General features: G+C 42.8%; 2 protein-coding genes across 3 annotated transcripts in view; one reads left to right on the forward strand and one right to left on the reverse strand.

Moving 5' to 3' along the window:
• The first annotated feature begins 3612 nt into the window (after nt 1-3612).
• HIGD1B (HIG1 hypoxia inducible domain family member 1B) lies at nt 3613-7200 on the forward strand. 2 transcript variants are annotated; one of them, XM_074224340.1, is made up of 4 exons: nt 3613-5136; nt 5865-6060; nt 6393-6527; nt 7052-7200. In XM_074224340.1, exons 2-4 carry the CDS (start codon nt 5964-5966, stop codon nt 7114-7116), a joined length of 297 nt encoding a protein of 98 aa, XP_074080441.1. In that variant the 5' UTR covers nt 3613-5136; nt 5865-5963; the 3' UTR covers nt 7117-7200. The 2 variants fall into 2 exon arrangements, with proteins under 2 accessions (XP_074080441.1, XP_074080440.1); XM_074224339.1 differs by having other exon boundaries at nt 3628-5136; nt 5928-6060.
• A 646-nt stretch (nt 7201-7846) lies between these two features.
• The window catches only part of EFTUD2 (elongation factor Tu GTP binding domain containing 2), a 38854-nt gene continuing 25263 nt past the window's right edge, over nt 7847-21437 (reverse strand). The window contains exons 12-28 of the mRNA XM_074224338.1: nt 20101-20164; nt 19451-19541; nt 17003-17138; nt 15997-16124; nt 15397-15590; nt 14424-14535; nt 13880-14020; nt 13111-13212; nt 11947-12029; nt 11256-11342; nt 10830-10956; nt 10519-10606; nt 9849-9967; nt 9515-9609; nt 8919-9072; nt 8705-8812; nt 7847-8361 (exon numbers count right to left, since the gene is read on the reverse strand). Coding sequence (XP_074080439.1) covers nt 8266-8361; nt 8705-8812; nt 8919-9072; nt 9515-9609; nt 9849-9967; nt 10519-10606; nt 10830-10956; nt 11256-11342; nt 11947-12029; nt 13111-13212; nt 13880-14020; nt 14424-14535; nt 15397-15590; nt 15997-16124; nt 17003-17138; nt 19451-19541; nt 20101-20164 — 1925 coding nt within the window. The 3' untranslated portion in view covers nt 7847-8265. The remainder of the gene's footprint in view (nt 8362-8704; nt 8813-8918; nt 9073-9514; nt 9610-9848; nt 9968-10518; nt 10607-10829; nt 10957-11255; nt 11343-11946; nt 12030-13110; nt 13213-13879; nt 14021-14423; nt 14536-15396; nt 15591-15996; nt 16125-17002; nt 17139-19450; nt 19542-20100; nt 20165-21437) is intronic.

Genomic DNA, 21437 nt, shown 5'->3' on the forward strand with positions numbered 1-21437 from the left:
CTCTTTTTTTTTCTACCTCACTGGTACTTATAGGTAAGGAAGATAGGATTCAGTAGATTGTGCCAGACATAGTCTTGTGCTATTGTCTCCAGAAGAGTGTGTGAGTACTCTGTCTACGATCCATCTGGCTGGCTGGAAGGCTGGAAAAAAGATCTTCCACCATCCAGTGGAGGGACTGGTCCCTCTGCTTTCCAGCTGGGGGCTGGGGGAGGGGGAGCAATGTTATGAGAACCACATCACTGCACATTCACCCAAAACTTCAGACAGAGCAGGATCAAAGGCTAGTTCTGGAACTGGAGAGCCTCTCTGGGGCTTGGGAATTTCAGGGCCAACTCCCTGACTCCATCGCTGTCACTGTTTCCATTACGAATGTCAGGGCTCTGCCTGGCTGGAGAATGGTCACAGAGGGTCCTTTCTGTCTGAGGGGCAAGGAGTAAAATGTGGGATTTTGGCAAACTTCCAGGTAGAAACCAGAAGCTCTGCATGCTGAAGGCTCCTTCCTCCAGATGAAGGAAATTGGTTTACAAACTTTGATTATCCATAGAAAAATAATAACTGACATTTACATCAATTCGTATTTTAATATATTATCTCTACCAGTTACTGTTCTCCCCATTTTAATAGAGGGGGAAACTGAGGCTGAAGTTATGTGACTTGTCCAGTATCACTAGTCTTAGACATGCTTTAAATCCTTCCTGACTTCCAAGTCCAATTCTCTATTATACCAGGTTGCTTCTCAGTCAAGGAAGGATTAGGGACACTTAGGGACTCCTAAGTGAGAACACTCCCTCTATGGATTCAGGTAGGTACTTTTTCTGCAACTTAACATTTTTTGAGAGTTGCTTAGATCACTGAGAAGTTAACTTGTGCATGAATGTCTCAGAGCCAGGAAAAGGGATAACAGAAATCTTAAATTTCAGACAACCTAAGAGAATTTCTTCTCTTTGCCTCTTTGAGCCTCAATTTCCCCTTTTGCAAATTAGATAAATGACTGCCCTATTTCATAGCTCTGTAAAGTTTAAGGCACCCTAGGGGCGGCTAGGTGGCGCAGTGGATAGAGCACTGGCTTTGGAGTCAGGAGTACCTGAGTTCAAATCCGACCTCAGACACCTAATAATTACCTCGCCGTGTGGCCTTGGGCAAGCCGCTTAACCCCATTGCCTTGAAAAATCTAGAAAAAAAAGTTTAAGGCACCCTAGAAATATGAGCTAGATCTGGCTCCAGATGACTTTAAATGAAATCTCTTTCCTGGCCACTGGAGGTGAGGGAGTCAGAGCTGTGGGGCTGGCTGATTGATGTGAGGAATCTGTCACAGCTCTCATTCATCCACAGGCATCTTATCAGCTACCAGCATGCTAATGTGGAAGCCACAGATCCAGTGAGGTATGGAGGGACTTGTGAGCCCTATCACTCTATAAATTAAAATAAAAAGTAGAACCTTGCAAACAAACAATATTCACAAAATAGTGGTGAGAGCCCCCTCTACAGCTTCCCATGTGACAAAAAATTAATCCTTCCCTTGAATTTGACATGTCTCTCCAGTGTCAATATTGCTGGGACCTGAATTCAACCTTTAACTTACTAATATTTACTGGGTCAATTTTAAAGTCAACTCATAAATGTCTTTCCTAATGTTTCCAAGAGTCCTAAAGATCCTTTGGGGCTACTTAGAACAATGTTTATCTTAGAGCTAGAATGGGCCTTGGGGGGGGGGGGTCAGTAGTTCAATTTGCCTCATTTTATAAGTGAGAGTGGCCGAGGTCAAGACAGGTGACTCTCTCGATACAGATTTCCTGAATCCTAGTTCTTTATTTCCTCACATTTAGAGGATTTCTAGGGGGAATGGGCAACTAGGTAGTACAGTGATTTGAGTGCTACATCGGACTCATCTTCCAGAGTTCAAATCTAGCCTTCAAGCTTCTGTTTTGATTTAGTAGGTCCCAAGTTGGGTAAGCAGTAATCTCCTTCTGGGAAATATCTAAATTGGACTAAATCATCAAGATTGAGAGGTGGAGTAAAGAATGAGCTCATTGGTCTTATTCACTGTCAACACATCTCCCCATGCCTCCTCCAGGGAAGTTCTGTAGGGAATTGGAGGAAGGGGGACAGGATGTCTGTCTGCTCTAAGCTTTCTCATAGCATGTTTATCCTGCTTAAGAGCAAACTGCTTTACATATAATAACTACATTTCAAGGGATCCATGTCATTTATTCAGATACTCCTTGCAATGGTGCTAAGGATGTTATGATTTTACAACCCCAGTCATCCCTTTTCATTTGTCAGTATCTTCTCCTAAATCCTCATGAGCTATCCAATATGCTGGAGTCTTCCTCAGGGTCTTCCAGTGTTCTAAGAGCACCATTGTAGCATTGTACCCCTTAGCCATTTCTGCAACCAGCTCACTTTTCCATCACATATTTATAGTCTCCCTTGTTATCACCAGCACACAGGTCTTTGTTAAGAATATGATGCAACTTATATCCTTTTCCTCTGAGTCATCTGTCATTTTGATTCTGAGGAAATCAAGATGCTCCATTTTTTTTACAGCCATACTAGTATCTTTAGTGGTATTGAGATGTAAAATGGGAAGACACATTTGCTAAACTTGTTCATCTTTGCCCTGCACAGGGTCCAAATGGAAGGCCTGCCTATAGATACTAACATTTGTTTGTAGATGACTTTCCATGTTTTTTGCATCAAGTCTCAGTGTACTAGTAGGACCATTATAATGAGATCCATGACCACTCAAAAGAGGTCAATCCAATATTCCACAAAAAGGAAGGAAAAAAACCTACTGAATGGCTAAAGAATGCCTATTGTGAGCACTGGCCCTGGAGTCAGGAGTTTAAATCCAGCCTCAGGCACTTAATTGCCTAGCTGTGTGACCTTGGGCAAGTCACTTAACCCCATTGCCTTAAATAAAATTTAAAAAATGCCTATTCACAGACTATCAGCTCTGCCACATTTTGGCTATTTGACCATGGGCAAATCACCTAACCTCTTTATGCTCCAGGGAAAGAGTGGAGGAGGATGCCAATGTGTGTGAGGGTGAGGTGGGGGATGAGGTAGCATTTCTTCATTTAGGGAATTTTTTACCAATGAGAATCACAGATTCATTCCCTCTCTCTTCACATAGTTGAATGGGGTTGTCTATTGAGTTAGCCCATTTGGTCCCTATACTCTAGACAGGAGATTGCAGGTGGACACTTATATGGGTCCACTTGGAGGAGCAGCAGAGCAGCCTGTGGATCCTGACACAACCGCCCCCCCCCCCCCCAGTATACATTATCAGATATCTGTACAGCCTTTAGCAAAGGCTGGTACTTAATGAAGATGCTTAATAAAGGCTTGTTCTTTCCCTCTCCCTTGTGATATGCTATCTGTGAGTTAAAATAGGGTCTTTATTTGGAGGTATGTTCTTAAAAGTAATAAAGATGAATTTCCTTTAAAAAATATTTTGTTTTGAAGATATTCTGGTCTAAGATACATGACTCCTCCCCTTCAATATTAATATGCAGGAGTGAGAATTTATTTGAGTAACCCTTCACTAGACTAGCAGCAGGGGTCCTTCTCAGTCTGGTGGGCATGGCATGTCACATCCTTCTTGGATATCACCTTATCCTTCACACCTGTTCCTACATCCTCATTCTGTGACTCAGTCTCCAAGGCCTAATTCTATGCATCTGACCTTTATTCCCCATTAGCTGGAACAGATGTTCAGAAAGGCTGGGAGACTTGTCCAAGTTAGCTTAGTTTTTCACAACAGCCCATCTCTAAATTCTAGCTCAGCCTCATTCTCCCACACTTCCTTGGCCCTTTTGATATGAGCCTTCTACTTTTCCTGTCCTTGTCTTATTGATCCAGAGCCCTGAGGGAGGATCCCCATCTGGGGCCTCTCCCTAGATCCCAGAGGATGCAGTTGGGATAATAGAGCAAAGTGTGAGAGAAAGAAAGAGGTCAGTTCCCACACAGCCCCTGGGGAGGTGGGAAGGCCCAGGGGATCTGCAGTGACTTCCTGTCGGCTGCTTGAAGTGAGCCCACCAGGCTTTTATGTTGGGTAGAGGAAGGGGGGATGGGGTGGGCTAGACAGCATCTTGTCTTCTAGGCTTGCTTCTGAGACAAACACTAGGCTTTTGGTGGATGAGAAGACACGGAAGATGGAAGGAAATGAGGGGATTCAAGGAGTAGAAACAAAGGCATTTAGAGGAAAAGGAAATTTCTATTGGCTTATATGCTCAGGGATCATTTTATTGGTAGGCTTCCAAAAGCCATCTTTCTATTTTCTCCTCTTGCTTACCAAGTGTAACATGCATTTCCTATAGATTCCAAGGTTCTATTGCCACTCCTAACAGATGCCTGCCTGCCTTGGGCTCTTTCCAACTTTCTGAAACCTGTTCATGCATGACATAAACTGATGTCCCCAGGTAGTCTTTGAAAGGTGAGAGGATCCCAGCTGTTCCTCCTTTTCCTCCCTAAACAAATCTCATGGGTCAATAGGAGTGCTGGAGGTGATCAGATTCTGAGGAGTTCCCTTCTTCCCCTTTCCCTATTCATAGGTAATTAACTTCAGAGGCTGAATCCACAAGCCCTGTACTTGTGGCCAGGATCTCCCAGAGTCTAGGATCCATCAATGGTTCTAACCATTACTTGGATATGGGAACTTGGGAGCCAGGAGCAGGAAGCTTTCAACAGCAGCTGGTCTCATGTGCCGTGTCCAAGAGGATACGCCTGGGAGATCTGGCCTTGTGTAACTGGTGTCAACTCTCCCTGCTTCCCTTCCCCCAAATACATTTCCCGTTTTACTCCTAATACAAGAAGTCTGGCTCTGCTCTAATCCCTGCATGTCCACTAGTGCCTGAAGATGAACCAGAATGGCTGAGGTTCCTAATCATTACTGCCTCCATCTGTTCCCAACACTTTTCAGGGACTGGAGTTCCCAGCAGATGGGGGGTTAAAGCTGATGTCCCATTCTTTTCACTCCCCTCCCCTCGCTGGCTTCAAAATCCCCATAAAACCCAAGCCACCATTCCCCTGACTCCACAGTGGTAGCTCATGTCCAGTACTAAAAAGCTTTAGGACATTGAACACAAGCTCAGACTCAGCTATCCAGTCTTCCCTTTCACCACCAACATTGAGGTATGTGCCCACCATTCCAGGATTGAGCCCTCTATTGTCTCTAGAGGGGCAGAGTTCACCAGCATCGGCCCCAGCTCCTAGGAGAAAAATTAGATCTTTGGGGGTCTAGATTCTGCAAAAGCTGCATGTCCCAATAGTTAAAACCAGGGAGTCAAGCATCTGTTGCCTGAGACTTTGGGTACCCCAGCAGAGGTTTAAAAAGGTGAAAATTAGGGGCACTGGGACAATTTTACTTTGGAGGAAAGATTGAGAAGCAAGTTGGGGAAAAGGGGAAGGGAGAAAGGAAGTGAAAGTATAGGAAGCAGGGGAAAATAATGTTAACTTATATTCAAAAAAGCATGCAAATTATAAGTGACTTAAAATATTGAATCTCTCTCTTTTGGTACAAGAGATCCTATCCACATTACTTTCAGGTCCAGTAGGATCCCTGAAGCTCCCTTCCCCTGCCTTCTCTCCCGCCCCCCATGACTTCTCCCAGACAGCTTGAGATCACAATCTCAAGGAAGAAGTTGAAGGAGAAGGGAGCAGGGAGAGAAACCATTGAAAGGAAGATGAGGAGAGAGTAAAGTTATAACAACAGAATAGTAGAGAAATAGTTGGTTAATACAGAAAATAGCAGTGTGGTTCAGTCATCTATTGAGAAGTACTAGGTGGCTTTTCCAGAGAGGTGGTGCATAGGAGAGGTGAAGGACCTTAGCTGTTCGACCCTTCTTTTTCCAACCTAATAGATAGGTGGAAGGAAGAGAGGAGGAAAACCTAAAGGATTCTGATTGTGGGAGACATCTTTTCAGGGTTGGGCTGGGGCCCCAACATCTGGTTCCAGGACCATGTCTGATAACAAGGACTGGGGGCCACCTGAGAGTGAGGGTAGCATTTCTGAGAAGTTACTGAAGAAGTCCAAGGAGTCACCACTGGTGCCTGTGGGTGAGTTAGAGATTGGGGATAGGAATGGGAAAAGTAGCCAACCAAGTTCTTGGGAGTGCTGAGGGACAAGAGGAAGGAGTGTTATACTGAAACTGCCAAGGGGTTGGAGGGGAAAACTAACATACAAATTACAGGGTTGGCTGGCATACACAGTCTCTAAAAGTGAATGTGCTGGCAATGATTGGAGGAGGATGCCAGGATGTGCTTGCTGGAGTGAAAATAAGGGATGGGTGTTGTAGGGTAAGGGAAAATAGAGCCCAGAGCTAGGTGGGTCTGAAGTCCATTGAAGGCTTCTTTAACCACTCTGCTGGGGGCATGCTCTCTTTGCGCAGGCCTGGGGGGTTGTCTGGTGGTGACAGCGTATGGCATTTACCGGCTAAAAGCCCGAGGCCCTCTCAAGATGTCTCTACACCTGATCCACACTCGAGTGGCAGCTCAGGCCTGTGCTGTGGGAGCCATCATGTTGGGTGAGTAGGCATCAGAGCAGAGACCCCAAATTCAGCGTGATACCCTGATACTTCAGGGGTTGCAAGAGATCAAACTCCTCTAAACCCTGTGGGCAGTCCAGCTTCTCAGTAGAAGTCACAAACATAGACTAGCCTTCAGAATCCAGACTACATCTTTTCTTTCACATGGATACAGTTAAGAGTCTGTTTTATTATTCAGGATGGGTATGATGGAGAAATGCAGCAAATTCCAGTTCTGCTTATAGTCAGTCATTCCCCTTATTGCACCCCACCCCCCAACATCATAGTCCTAATTAAGTGGGGGAAGGGTTGTAGAGAACAGAAATGGTAGAAGTGGTCAGGTGTTCAGAGCAGCTGCTGTGACTTGGGGCAGAAAGATGAGAAAGGAAGTGAACTCCCCAAGGGCCTTGAAATAGTGGAGCTTTGGGATTTTGGAAGCCATTCTAGCTCCTGATTCCAGGTCAGCAGGAGGTGACATGAGGGCTCTGACCCTAAGGAGCTATCTGTCCTTTCCTCTCATACAGGTGCAGTGTACACCATGTACTGTGACTACATCAAGAGAACAGCACATGATGCCGAGGAGAAGTAGGAGTTGTATGGAGGCTGGAACAGTCAGACTCCCTTAAATGAGTCTCTTGTATGCTTCCTTATAATAAAGTGATTCTGAAGATAAGCAACAGTCTGTTCTTAACACAGGGAAGCACTCAAGTAGATGATGGCGGCAGCTGGTATGATGGCTTAGAAGAGGGAGCTGGGAAGGGGGAGCAAGTAACCAGGACTCGGGTTTTTAGTACACAGGATCATCCTTAGAGCAGTAGGACATAAGAGGTTGTCTAGCCCTCTCCCCTCATTTTGGAGATGAGAAAGCCCAGGTTCAGCTAAATAAAAAGTGAAACAGGGATTTGAATTCATACCTTTGACTTCAATCCAGAATCCTCTAAACTCTACCACAATGCCAGTGGGGAATCCTAAAGAGAATTTGGGCACGTTGAAAATTTTATGCAATAAACAGGGCTCCAAATCGGGAATCTCAGATACCCCTTCAACCTCCCACCTCCACTACCTTCTTCAGAAAAAAATGAATGTTTAAAGTGGATAGAAATGTTCATTTAAGAGAGACTGCAAGAACTGATCCCTGATCAAGACTCCCTGGGCACACATCCATAGAGATTGAGAGTCTTGAACTCAAAGTCAAAGGCAGCAGGTTCATCATATCTCTTCACTCAAAAGCAAATACACCAGGATAAAAGCAAGGCTGCATAATTTTGGGAAGAGAAGGAAAGGGATGAAAGGAAAAGGACCAGATCCAGACCAGAATGTTCTGTTCATTTACAAACAATGTTTAGGGTCAAACTTGTAAAAATAAAATTCCACATAAATCCCAGGACAGGGCTTCTCAAGGTCAGACATTTTCCTTTTCTTCTTCCCCCTTGAGGCTGGAGCCTCCCCCATCTTCAATCCCCGAGGAACAGAGCTAATAAGCAGAGGCAAGGGAAAAGACCTAAGGGGTCAAAGGGTTGGGCTGGGCCGGAAAGTCTGTGGAGACTTTTACTGGCTGTTGAAAAAGTCAATAGCATTTTTTCTCTTCCATTACCCCCAGCCCCCCCCCCCCCCATCAGTAACTGCCAAGGCAAAAGCCATATTGTCCAACACACCAAAGCTGAGCCTCCCAAGGCTCCACTGTCCAGGAAGCGCTGTCTGAGACTGAATAGGGGAGCTGCTAGGAGCACCCCCCGCTTCACATGGGGTAATTGAGAACCACATCCTGCTTGGCGAGCTCCAACAACATAGGATCATCGAAGAACTTGCTGATGCTCACATCCTCACTCAGTCCCTAGGGTGGAAAAGGAAAGGCCAGAATGAGGACTGGGGAAAAACTGGTCTGGGCTCTAGGTGCAAAGGAGGGGAGGGTGAAGAATGAAAGTGGACTGATACAAAGCTGCCTATTTCAGAAAGAGCAATGATTTCTCAGAAGAAAAGGGAAAGACTTTTCTTTGACTCTCCTGTCCTAGGCAAAATAGTATCTCCCAATGCCAGCCACTGTAGGAAAGTGGTAGAAATACCATATACCATGAATATTACTTTCCCTAGTGGTTCACTGGCAAGAAGAATCCATAAGAATGGAGACCGACTTACTGAAAACCCTGAGTGAAGGATGGGGGAAGGGGAACACATACCTTCCTACGACGGGTCTTGATCATGAACTCCCTGGCCAAGTGAGGTGCTGGCTGTGGCTCCAGAGGACGGATGACAATACTTTTATCCAATGGGTCACCAGGTACAATCTAAAACATATCAGGCCATATATAAAAAGGGAAAAGCTCCCATGTCCTGGGGTGCAAACCATCTTACCAGAGCCCTGGAAATATCTTGTCTTCCCCTCCACCTTACCTGCCAGTGGTGAAAAACAGACAGAGAGAAGGCCTGTCCTTGGGTGTGGGTCCGGAGGTCAGTTTCAAAACCAAATGAGTCAATAGCTGGAATGAAGGCTTTGATAGTATAGAGTGGAGAGCCAGGGATAGGTGCATCCTGTGTCACATGGCCTCTGAGATAGACAGACAGAAGTTGAGCACCATGCCCTGGGAAGATGGTCAAACAAGCACTAACCATCACCCTAAATCTACCAAACCAAAGCTCTCATCTTACAAAACAGAAAATAGATGGGCCATAAGACAATCTTCTTTAGAAAAGGTTAGGGTTTAGAGACCTTCCTCTGAAAGTCACTCCTCAGACTTTCTCCAATCTTCCATCATTTCCCCAAGCTGGTGGTTAAGTGCCCTTTTAGATGACTGAGAACTAAGGTGGCAGAAAGTCAATAAGGATTTCTCTTTACTCTATGCTTGGTAGCCCCTGTCACTTGTTCTTTGGGGAAATTAGCTCAGCATGTTTGGTCCTGTATGGGGCAAAAAACACCTTTCTTGTTCCCCACTAAAGCTGGGTCACATCTCACATTGTGAGCTTATCCCTAGGATGCTAGATTTGCTCACCTGCGTCTGGCCAAGACAGTGTAGACTGCAGAGACACAGTCTGCAGGGGCTTGAACTTCCACAAAGTAGTAGGGTTCCATTAAACGAGGGGTAGCCTGCAACAAAGGCAAAAAAAAGAAGTTCTTAGCTTGGGAAGAAGTGAAGAATGGAACCAGAGAGAATGGATGGGCAATGTCAAGGTGGAAGGCAGGATCATAAGTCTTCCAAGGGCTCAGTACTCCACAGATATTTTCAATTATTGATTAGGTCAAGTGCCTTCTAAAGATGAACAAGGCATTACTTCCCCAACCACTCCCAATGAATTAAGCCCACACCCATTATGTTCACCCCATACCATAAGGAAAGCTGAATAGACAACCCTCCTGGCAGTGGGAATGATCTGGCCTCCTCCCCGGTGCAGAGGTTCTTGGGCAACAACTGCATCCAAGATCTTGAACTTCACATTGCGAATCACTAGGAATGCAGAGAAATTGGTAAAGCTTGAAGTGAAGAGACCCAAAAGTTGAGAAATTCAAGGAAGGATCGAGTAAAAAAATAAAGCAGAATGATTACTGCTCCCCAAAACAAGTGTGTGGCAGAAAATCCTAAAAAGGGAATTCTGTGAGGCTATGCAAGGGTTTCAGCTAAATGATTAGTATCTGTTTTGGTCCTGAATCAGAGATTACATCTTCTCCAACAGTCTGGCAAGTCCAGCCACTGTGGTCTGCTTCTTCAAATGTGTGTCCCTAGCTTAATTCTCTCCATTCAGGTCCAAAGCTTGACCTCCCCCTTCCTCAGCAGATCTGAAGGGCATCTTCTATATATGTAGATCCAAGGGACAACTACTTCTAAACCTGTGCCAGGTAGAAGCACCCAAAGCAGAATGAATGAGGGCAACTGGAAGAGGGGATAGGTCTGCCCTCTGCTTTTCAACCTGATCTACTGCCCAGGTTTCAGAAATGGGGAGATAACAGTACTCCCTATTACGAGGAAAGAAGCCTTTCCTAGCAGTTAGGTGAACTTACGCTCATCACAGAGGGGTCCTTCTCTGGTGCCCCACTGGAAACCTTGAACAATGCTGTCCTTCACTGAGCCCAGCAGAGCTTTATCCACCTACAAAGAAACATGAAGGCATCTTAGTGACAATTTTTGCCATAGTTCATGGGACCAATAGGATTAGAGATGAATTAAGAAATGAGAAAAAAAACCTTAGGTCTTCCATTTCATGAAAGAATCTCAAAACTCTTCCAGGAATTGGGAAAACATTTTCAATACCTCTTCTCATCAAGAGCTGTCCCTTCCCCACTTAGGTGTCATGAATAAACCACCCCTGTACCTCTGAGGGCAAAGTGTCATCCACTAGAATGTTGGGACCAGTGGCATCAGGGCCAAAGGCCCAGATGGAACGGGCAGCCAGCAAATCCCAGTCATACTTTGTCTGGAAGAACTCGCCTAGTTTCTTCCTGTAGGAGGAGGAGAAAGTGCAATTGTTGGGGATGACTCCAATACAACTGGCCTTTTTGATAATAAAGAACTTCAGTAGTCCTTCTTTGGAAAATTATAATTATATATGCCTTAACTTCTGCCTTGTACATGGCTTGTTAATAACAGTAACAGTAGGGGGATGCTGACAGAGCATCCTCTGACACCTTCCCCAAGAGATCAACATTGGTAGAGATAAAATTAAATGCCACTTCCCTCTACTATCGACTGCTCTTTATCCATTCCTCCCATCAATTTTGGAACAAAATCTCATTCCCACCTGTTCCAAGTAATCTGAACCACTTCATTTTCTATGTCCTCAGCCAGGCCCTTCTCAAGAGGCTCAGCAATCATGGTGATCTTATTTCTGTGCAAGAAAAAATGGGTTAAATGGAAAGGTCAAAACAAGGCAAAAAGTAAAAGAAGAAAAAAACTGATATAATTCAATGGAAAAATATGATTATATACCAACGAGAAATTAAAAGATGTGAAAGGATAAAACAATACTAACAATCAAACATATACTGTGATGTGCTTCCCACTTTTGAAATCACTTGTTTTTAAAAGTAGGTTCTGGGGCAAATTCTTAAGATCAGTGTAAGATAGTAGGAAAGCATATGCAAATAGAGAAGAGAACACAGAAATCTGAGCATGGGTACAACAGGTGCTGAGGTAAATGACTCTTGCCAAAAACAAAACTTTCAAGTCCTGCTTTCCATCCTATATGGCAGGAGGCAAAGTTGTGCTTGCATGCAAACTGAATGTATTGGTATTCATGTGAGGAGATATCCACAGTCCTGCTTGCTTCTTCTTTTTTTTTTTTTAGGTTTTTGCAAGGCAAATGGGGTTAAGTGGCTTGCCCAAGGCCACACAGCTAGGTAATTATTAAGTGTCTGAGACCAGATTTGAACCCAGGTACTCCTGACTCCAGGGCTGGTGCTTTATCCACTACGCCACTTAGTCCTACTTACTTCTTATTGGGAGTTTCAGCAAAACACTTGAGGGAAGAAGTTTCCACCACTGTCTCACAAAATGTGACAACTGGGTCAGCCACCTGGGAAAGAGAAGATGAATGGTTAGAAGAAGGGCTTGCTTAGCTAAGAAAGTACTTTCCTACTCAAAAAGAAATCAGGAGAGTTCCAGGGCCTACTCCACTTAGGAATTCCCTCACTTGGGAAAAGCAGCAACTAGTAATTTTTTTTTTAGGTTTTTACAAGGTAATAGGGTTAAGTGGCTTGCCCTAGGCCACACAGCTAGGTAATTAAGTGTCTGAGGCTGGATTTGAACTCAGGTACTGCTGACTCCAGGGCTGGTGCTCTATCTACTGCACCACCTAGCTGCTCCTAGCAACTAGTAATTTAAAAAGAATAATACAGTCAATTGGTTTACTTGACCCACCAATTAGAAACCCCCTAAAAAGGGAGTAAAGAAAAAAGGAAAGAGAAGGAATCCTGTGTTTTTTTTCCTTGTTGTTCAAACCTAAACACTAATAGCTAAGTTCAAATAGCTGAGAGGATAACAGTGGTGGCCAAGGACCCCAAATCCTTCTTGAGGTCCTATAAGAGTCTTTGGAAAAGCCAACATCTTCTACTCAGTCAACATCAGAACAAGGGATAGAACCCAGATATTACTAATCACTAAAAGTAACTTAGAGGAACTTTCTTTCTTTTCCCTCCCTCCCTCCCTTTGGTTTTTGCAAGGCAAAGGGGTTAAAGGACTTGCCCAAGGTCACACAGCTAGACAATTATTGAGTGTCTAAGGCCGTATTTGAACTCAGGTCCTCCTGACTTCAGGATTACTGCTCTATTCACTGTGCCAACTAGCTGCCCCTCAGAGGAACTTTCTGTGGAAAATAGATGCCCAGAAAAAAAGGATTGAACTTACTTAAGATAAAGGTGATTTAAAGGAAGTGATGCAAAGTGAGGTGAGCAAAACTTGATATGATCCAAGAGAATAGGATAAATAAATATGAATACCTTCCTTCCAAGCTTCTCTTAATCCCTCAGATTCCTATCATTCCCCTTCCATGCCCATAATTTTCAAGGAGAAATATGTAATTTTCACTGGGAAAATCCAGTGTTGAACTAGAAGCCAAGCTACTTGGCTTGGTGGAAGGAAAAGGACCATAATATCACCTTGATATCTATCTCTGAGTACATCTTCCGTAAGTCATGCATCACACAGTCCAGGTAGAGCTCCCCAGTGCCAAGGATCACGTGTTCCCCAGATTCTTCCACCTGAAATACAATAGGTCATCTAGAGATCTTGGTCACTGCAATAGGTAAATACTAGCCTCAGCTCAACAAAGTTAGCAGCCATTGATATAATCAGAATTAAGAAGTCCAAGGAGAAGGAACTCATATTTCATTACCCTTGCATAGGGTCAGACTTTCTTAAAAGGTGACACTTAAGAAGTATAGATATTCAAAGGCACACCTCAGTCAGTTACAAAGTTGATTAAGGTTTAACATCCAATAGACCATGTAGGTTTGGGGGGGGGAGGGAGACAAAAACTCTGTGCCATAGTCAAGCCCCAAGTCAGTCTCTAACTGGCAGAAAAGGTGGCATATACAACTCAGTAGTTCAGTATAAGGTACTTTGGGTAGAAAAAAAGAAAAAGGAACTTGTCAGCACTCTGTAGTGACCCAAGTACAGAGCAGTAAAAGCAGAAACCAGTACCAGAGAGAGGCTAGCAGAATGAGAGGCAGAGTTGCCACCTTGAGGCTGCTTCTTCTAGCACCAACATGGCAGCTATCATATATTATTATATAATATTATAATTATATTATATTTATTTATTTGCTATTTCTCAATTCCATCTTAATCTGATTTGGGCCTCATTTGGAAGTATTGCAAATTTGACACCTTTGGGCTATGTGACAGAAATGGAACTCTTGGACACACCTTGGTGGTGAGGGATGGGTAACTCTTGTTGACCTTTCGCAGGCCATCCAGCATCTTGGGCAGCTCAGAGGGGTTGACTGGTTCCACAGCAATCTTGATGACCGAAGTGGTATTGAACTTTAAAGGCCGGAAGATCTGAGCCTAAGATTCAAAACAAAGGGAAGTGAGGTCACCTGACTTAAATGGCAGCTAAAGAAAGTTGTGACAGCTCACACAGAACAGAGGATTGGGCTCAGGAGTAAGGGCCCCTGAGGAGCCAGTATTGGATGTTTTTGCCAGAAGCTCATATGCTATACCTCACAGATTCTAGGAAGTCAGGGAAATCCATAGACAAAGAGAGGGCTCCTTGAGCAAACCTTCACCATCAAAAACTTCCTCATGCAAGGAGAAAACCAGTGAGGTTTGATCTCTGCAATTCAGCATCAGCACCCCAGGTTTCCTGTTAAGTCTTTATGGCTCTGGTGCCCACCACTAACACTGGCTGTTGCTCCCAAGAACCATATAAATTAATGACAACTTTGGCAGTTATTTCAGAATGCTCTACCTCCTCATTGCCTCGGGGTTCAGTGATGGTGGCAGTTTTCACAATGGGCTGATCCACACCCTCAATCAAAACCCAGTTGCCTGCAGGAACTCGGTTCACTTCAATGTGGTACCTGAAACCCAACATAATATGACACAAGTAAAATATATCAAGCAGTAGTTTCTTGTGTTGTAACACAGAACTAGGCTTACTAATTTTATGAAAGCTACTCTCCATTACAGGTTAGATTGTTTCAGCAATATATCTAGATTATGGTAATGTATACAGATTAGGAATAAGGAAATACAGATTGAAAAGGAGACAGAAGGTAATCAAATTAGGGGACAGGTCTCTTGTGGATCATGAGTCTTTTCATTTCCCCAGGATAGTCACTAAAATCAGGAAATGATGGGTAGCTCAGTCACCTTAGGGAGGTGTTCAGCAGTCACATCTCTGCCTCATGATAAATAATGGAACTGAGCTTAGAGTAAAGGGCAATTTTTAGGGTTATAGGCTAGGCTAGGACTGCCAAACTCAAACAGAAAAAGGGTCAATAATCATAAATGAGGCCCATCACTGGGGGTCATATGAGGTAGAAAATTATGTTAACATTATTTATGTATTAGTATATTTTTTATTTATTATATAACAATATAATTATCATGTAATAATATAATTATATTTATTTATTTGCTATTTCTCAATTCCATCTTAATCTCATTTGAGCCTTGTTTGGAAGTATTGCCGATTTGACACCTTTGGGCTATGTGACAGAAATGGAAATCTTATAGAGAGGGACAACCGAAACTCAAAAGCCAAAGCCTTTAGGACCAGCAAAGAGGAGTCTATACCATGAGAACCAGATACTACAAGTCAATGGCTTTTCTTAACCACACTGTGGAGAAACAGACTGCCAACATTTTCTTTCAAAACACAGATCATTCCTTATACTCTGGATACAACTAGTATTAATGCTGGCGCCACCTGGTGGTACCTGGCAACAGAAATCCACAGTCGGCCCACAGTACAGATCTGGGAATCCTCTTCATCTTCCAAAGTATAGTTTTCCCCAAGCACTTTCACAGGTTGCCCAGCATGGATGGTGCCACTTAGCACCCGCCCAAAGGCATGGAACTGTACCCCATCATCAGTACTGTACATCTTGGTGGTGTGGCACATCAGAGGACCCTGGGTAGGGAGATAAGAGAACAAACCTGTTTATATATGTCCTGCAGGAGAACACCAGTATCCTGAAACTGAAATGAGTTCTCTGGCCATTGTTCTGATTTCTTTTGGGAGAAAGAAAAACTCAACACTACTTAGTTCACAGTCAATGGAAAGACTGAGTGAGAGTTGAGCACAGCTAATTTTTTTGGAGGAAAAAAATCAGAGAACAGAAAAGAATGGGTTTTTTCCCTTCCAAAAACATGAATCCTGACATTTGACTGTCTATATCTTCATGTTATAAATCTGCTCAGGGTGGGAAATGGCAGGAAAAGTTAGAAAGGCCAGCATGGAGAATGTTATTAGAGGGGGAAATGGCAGAGGGAGAGGTGAGGAATGAAGGCATCAGCTATATAACAGGTTTCCTTACATCAGGATCACAGTCGCTCATGGCCTCACCAAGGTCCGAGTCTACACCGCCAGTGTAAGTATGCTCAATCTTGGGTTTGGCGCCCACCTTTGGAGAAGGTATATGCTGCACACACATATCTACAAAGCCTGTGAAAAGAGAGGAAGAGAATGCCATAATTTATTAATTTTGAGTTTTATAATTTTTTCCTCCTATTCTTGGTTCCCTCCCCCACCCCCCAGGAAGGCACTCAGTTAGTGTTTACATTGTTTCCATGGCAAACACTGATCTAAGTTGAATGTGATGAGAGAGAAATCATATCCTTAAGGAAGAAAAATAAAGTATTGTGCCTGATTGTTGCACTGATGGAATGAGCAAGTCCATCAAGATTGATCATCACCCCCATGTTATCTAAAGATTTTTAAGTTCAACCCAAAGCTCTAGAAAACTTTCATGATTCATTATCCAGGTGTTTATTTATATTTTATACTAAACCAGATATCTCATGTTTCCTTCCTTACTATCCTGACTTATTATCAGAATGAATTTTAATCCAACTCTTTTCTTTGAACTCTGTATTCTTTTTCTGTTTAAAATGTGTTTTTTTCCCCCACAGTTTCTCTAATAAATTGCTAGCAGTTCTGTATAAAAATAAGAAAATTTCCCAACTTTACTATGTATCCGAAGTGTTGGTCCAGAAAGAGCATCTTGTACTCTAAGGCATAAGTACTTGCTAACCAACAATACCTGACTGAGGAGATTCTGAAACAAATCCAATCTAACCCTATCTAAGACAATTTGTACCAGGCTTTGGAGATCTCTAAAGAGGGTCACATTCATCCTTGTTGTCCCCTGAGATGCAAGTCAACTCCATGGGGATTTCAAGGTCTAGGCCCTGATGCCATCCATCAAGGACAGATATGAGAAAAGCATTTGGCTGTGCTGCCCTTGGAGGTCAAAGACCATCCCTAAGCATTTCTAGGGTGAATAGATGTCACTAGTATCTCTGGGCACACAAAACTATTACCTGTGAATTCCCCAAAGAACTTTTTGCAGACCAGCCTAAGGAGAGGGCGTATGTTCAGCTTCAGTTCCTCTTTGGTCAGGTGGATGCCTAGTTCATCCAGGGTCCTTGGAAGACTGGTGTCCACATCTCCTACAACCTATCAGGACATAAGGTCACTAACACTGTTGGTCAAAGGTGGTTCCAGGATGAGATTCCAGAGAAATAAATGGTGAAGGAGTTGTTTATGGATGTAATGGGGGCAAGAGGAGGGCCTAAAGCACAACTGCAAGAGTTTCTAGGACTGGAGCTGCCACCAAGGGTGACAGTAAGGGGACAGAGAGGAATTTTACTTTCGTTTCCATTCCCCTTTTGGAAACACCAAAGTTGGAAAACTATGGCTAGTTCAATGAGAGACTCCCAGAAGGACATGTCACTGACATGGAAAAGAATAGACTGACTTTCCCAATAGCTGGTCTCCACTCAGAGAGACAGAGGACTTTCAGTGCTAACACCTTGTATCTAAAAGCAGCATTTCATCTCACCCAGGAAATCATCCATGATACACAAGAGAGATTTAGAGCACCCAAGTTCTGTGAGGAACCAAAAAAGATCTCATTCTATCTGCCCCCAAATCAACTTTTATTTTGCATGTCTCTTATGAGCCAACTAAACTTTGTACCCTATTCACAATTTTGGAATCCTGTCAAGTGCTCCGCCCCCAAACTTCTACCTACTGACAGCCTGCCATCTCTGGCAGTAAATGATTTGAATGTTAAACAACTGGCAACAGCTAATGAAGAACCCGGAGTGATCTGAGGAGCCATCTGGAGAGCCAGGAGTACAAAGAAGCTGTTCCTGCCTCTGTGGAGTTCCTTGGATCTTTATCTCCTTATTTTCACTCCAGGTAGGCAAGCCTACTCAGGATTACTGAACACACTTTTTAAGACAATGGAAACCACAAGGAACCATGCTCAACTGCTTATATAAAGATATGGTTAGATTATGTACTTGGGCTTTGAGTATTTCAATGAGCCAGGCCAGAGATTTTGAACATTAGAAGAGACATTATCCAGCTAAAATGCCACCTCTTCTAAGATGCCCTTTCTTGATGCCTTCAGTTAGAAGTGACCTCTTTTTCAGCTGAGCTTAGGGCACTTCGAATTCTTTTTTTAGGCATTTAGATTCCAAAAAGTACTAATTCATTCTTTCCAAATTACAAAGAACTGGAAACAAATTAGATGCCTTTTGATTTGGGCATGCCTAAACAAACTGTGGTACAAGCAGGCCATGGAATATTACTATGCTGTAAAAAATGATGATTCCAGAGAAGCATAGGAATACTTGAATGAACTGATGAAAGATAAAGTAATCAGAACCAAGAAAATAATTTATAGAATGACAACAATGTTAATAGAAAGAACAATCAAACAGCAAAACATGTCAACCTGAATGCAAATGTAATGACCTAGCTTGGTCCCAAAGTGATAGAAGAAAAATGCTGCCTACCAATTCTGTAGGTATGAAATATTGTGTATAACATCAGGCTTTTTTGAAGTCAGCTAGCTTTTTTTTTTTTTAGGTTTTTGCAAGGCAAATGGGGTTAAGTGGCTTGCCCAAGGCCACACAGCTAGGTAATTATTAAGTGTCTGAGGCTGATTTTGAACTCAGGTACTCCTGATTCCAGGGCCAGTGCTCTATCCACTGTGCCACCTAGCCTCCCTGAAGTCAGCTAGTTTTGCTGAACTATTTTCCCTCTTTTTAATTTTTTACAATACGGGATGCTTTTCTGGAAAGGTTTTATATTGCCCATTTATATGTGAAGGAATAGAAATTATATAAAATTAATATTTAAACATATTTTTAAAAGTTTGTGAAGTAATTCATCTATTCTACTGTGATATGGCCCCAGAAGAGGGAAAAAGACTATTTAGCAAATATTAATGAAGCATTCTTCCAAGAAGCTTTGTCTAATCCCATCCAATTATTTCATTCTGGGTCTTTGTAATGAGTCTCTATAATGAGTTTCAATTATGCTATTTAGCATCTGTTGATAAGTAATTCTGTTTTCAATTGGATCACAAGCTGCCTAAAGACAGGAACTATTTGTCACATACTTTTCTAATTTTTTCACACAATTTCCCAGCACAAATAGCTGGTGGTCAATCCCTACTGACTGAATTAAATTCTTAAGGCATTCCTGGGGGATTTGTTTCCACTAAAAGACTGCTCCTTTGTACTCCACCCTTTCTTCCCTTCCCATCCAATGGAACCTAGTGCATCTCAGTGCTTAAGAGATGCTCAAAAGACCAATTATTACCCTAATAAATGTTAACACACAGTAGGATGAACTTAGGGATGAAGGAAGCCCCTCATTATGAGGGTGCTTCCTTGGCTCAGACGTGTAGAGTAGACCTGAGTGGGAAAAGCATGTGAGGATGCGGACAAATTGACATATTCACCTCTACTCACCTGAGCTAAGATCTTATAAAGTGGCTCTAAGACAAACTCCACAAAACTCCGCTGGGAGCTGCTGGTTGGGGCCTTTTTGGTAAACTTCCGCCTAAAGGTACAGAGAAAAGACAGCTGCAGCTACTGCTGGAGGATAGAGAGCCTGTTATACAAGGGGTTTTGAAGTCACTCAGGAGAAAAGAAGAAAGTAAAATTGTCAAAGGAGAATTTCTAAGGGATTCAACTTATGGAGTTACCCTGGGACCTCCTTCAATGGCTGAACTTCATCCACTGATAATACCCTCCTGATTGGCCAGCTCTAATCAGAACCACCCAGCGTTGGGGGGGCATAATCTCCCACCTCTATCTCTCTTCTTTCAGCTTCCTTGAATGTTTTGTCTTCCCTACTGAATGTAAGCTTCTTGAGGACAAGGGCTGTCTATCTTTTTGCTACCTTGTGCATGGTCTGGCACAAAGCAAATGCTTAATAAATGGCTTGTTGACATAAAAAGAAATCGTATCCCAGGTTTGAGTCAACAAGAAGGGAAAGAGCAGCAGCTTGTGCCACTGAATATTTTGGGGTCGATATTCAGGAGTTCTCCTCTTGCAAGTCCTCAATGCCTGGAAGGCAGCCCACCACCTGAGAAAAGTAGAATTTTTCTGTCACTTACGTTTTAGGATTGAAGTAAATGTCACCCCACAGCCTCTTGGCAAATTCTTGGTAATTGATGTCACCTGTGAGATAAGACAAATGATAATCCAATTTCTGCTTGGAGTGCTTGCTTGAATCCTTTAAATGATGACCACTAGGTTCCTAAATAAATGTATCAAGAATCTACTTTTACAAGTTTAAAAGACTTGGACATGGGGGTATGTGGAAAAGCAAGCTAGAAAGAAGCAACTGATCCAAAGATAATGAGTAAGAGGCAGAATAAGACACACATTTGGGGGTACAGTCAACATGGCAATTTGTTTTCCTTGATTATTCATATTTGTTAAAAAATATGTTTATCTTTTTTATTTTTTTTCCCTCCATTAGGGAATGAGGGGAGGATAACAGAACATAAGGAAAGGGCAGCAGGGGAAAAAAGCAAATGGAAAGGGGGTTCTTCTTAAAAGGTGAAGAGAACAGAAAGGAAGTCACAAAGAAGTAGACAAGCACAGAGCTTGGAAAGTTATTGGCTGAGTTTATTATATACTTAAAAATTAAAGCATGCTGTTCATGACAGAAATTAGCAGCTTCATGTATAATATTTTTCTGTTCTACTACGTACACAGAAATGTCCATTTTATGTGGTATTCATTGAATTCAGAATAAAAATAAGCATAATTAAGTCAAGGAGTCCATGCTAAGAGCAAAATTCTAATCTAACTCTCCCTCCCATTTGTCTAGTCCTGGTGTTTAGTGGCATGTGAAGGAAAAGATGACTGACACTTCTGACTTCCTTGCTAAGTATTCCCTGCTAGCACCAAGACCCCATCCATCCCCCTCATTTCTCTGTGATCCAAGGGAAACTCTGGGCTACTGCCAATTTTAAAAACCCACTTCAGCCTGCCTGGTCCACCTCACTTCTGTGGTTCTCCTGCCCCGATTTGGCATGCCTGCAGAATCTTACAATATCCAGGAGAAAATAGCAAGTTTAGTCTAGAATCTGACATTTCCCAAAACAAAAACAAAAAAAAATTGATTTTTTTTCTAACTGGGCTTATAAGAACTGATTCCCGATCAAGGCAAACTGAACAACTCAGACTTTCTGAGATTGGATTCAGTTCCAATTCAGGCAATCTTCCTCTGGGCCAAACAACAAGCTAAGATTTAGGGGTTCTGGGAGATTCTGCTGCTACCCTGGCATCTCTATAACTTCCTTTACATAGAAAACTTTACCTGGATATCTTTTTTGGTCACTTCAGACTTAGTAAGTCTAAAACAAAAATAATAAACACTCCTTTATTCCTTTAGCTCCCAAATCAGCTCCATCTATTTTTGTTAGGAATTCCAACATTTTCA

This window comes from Macrotis lagotis, chromosome 2 (assembly GCF_037893015.1).
Source record: "Macrotis lagotis isolate mMagLag1 chromosome 2, bilby.v1.9.chrom.fasta, whole genome shotgun sequence".
NCBI classification, from domain to species: Eukaryota; Metazoa; Chordata; class Mammalia; order Peramelemorphia; family Peramelidae; genus Macrotis; species Macrotis lagotis.

Excerpts from the sequence above, each read along its gene's own strand:
- HIGD1B (XM_074224340.1), top strand. The coding sequence starts at position 5,964 with ATGTCTGATAACAAGGACTGGGGGCCACCTGAGAGTGAGGGTAGCATT. Across the intron at positions 6,061-6,392 it reads GTCACCACTGGTGCCTGTGG|GCCTGGGGGGTTGTCTGGTG; the intron begins GTGAGTTAGAGA and ends CTCTTTGCGCAG. Across the intron at positions 6,528-7,051 it reads TGTGGGAGCCATCATGTTGG|GTGCAGTGTACACCATGTAC; the intron begins GTGAGTAGGCAT and ends CCTCTCATACAG.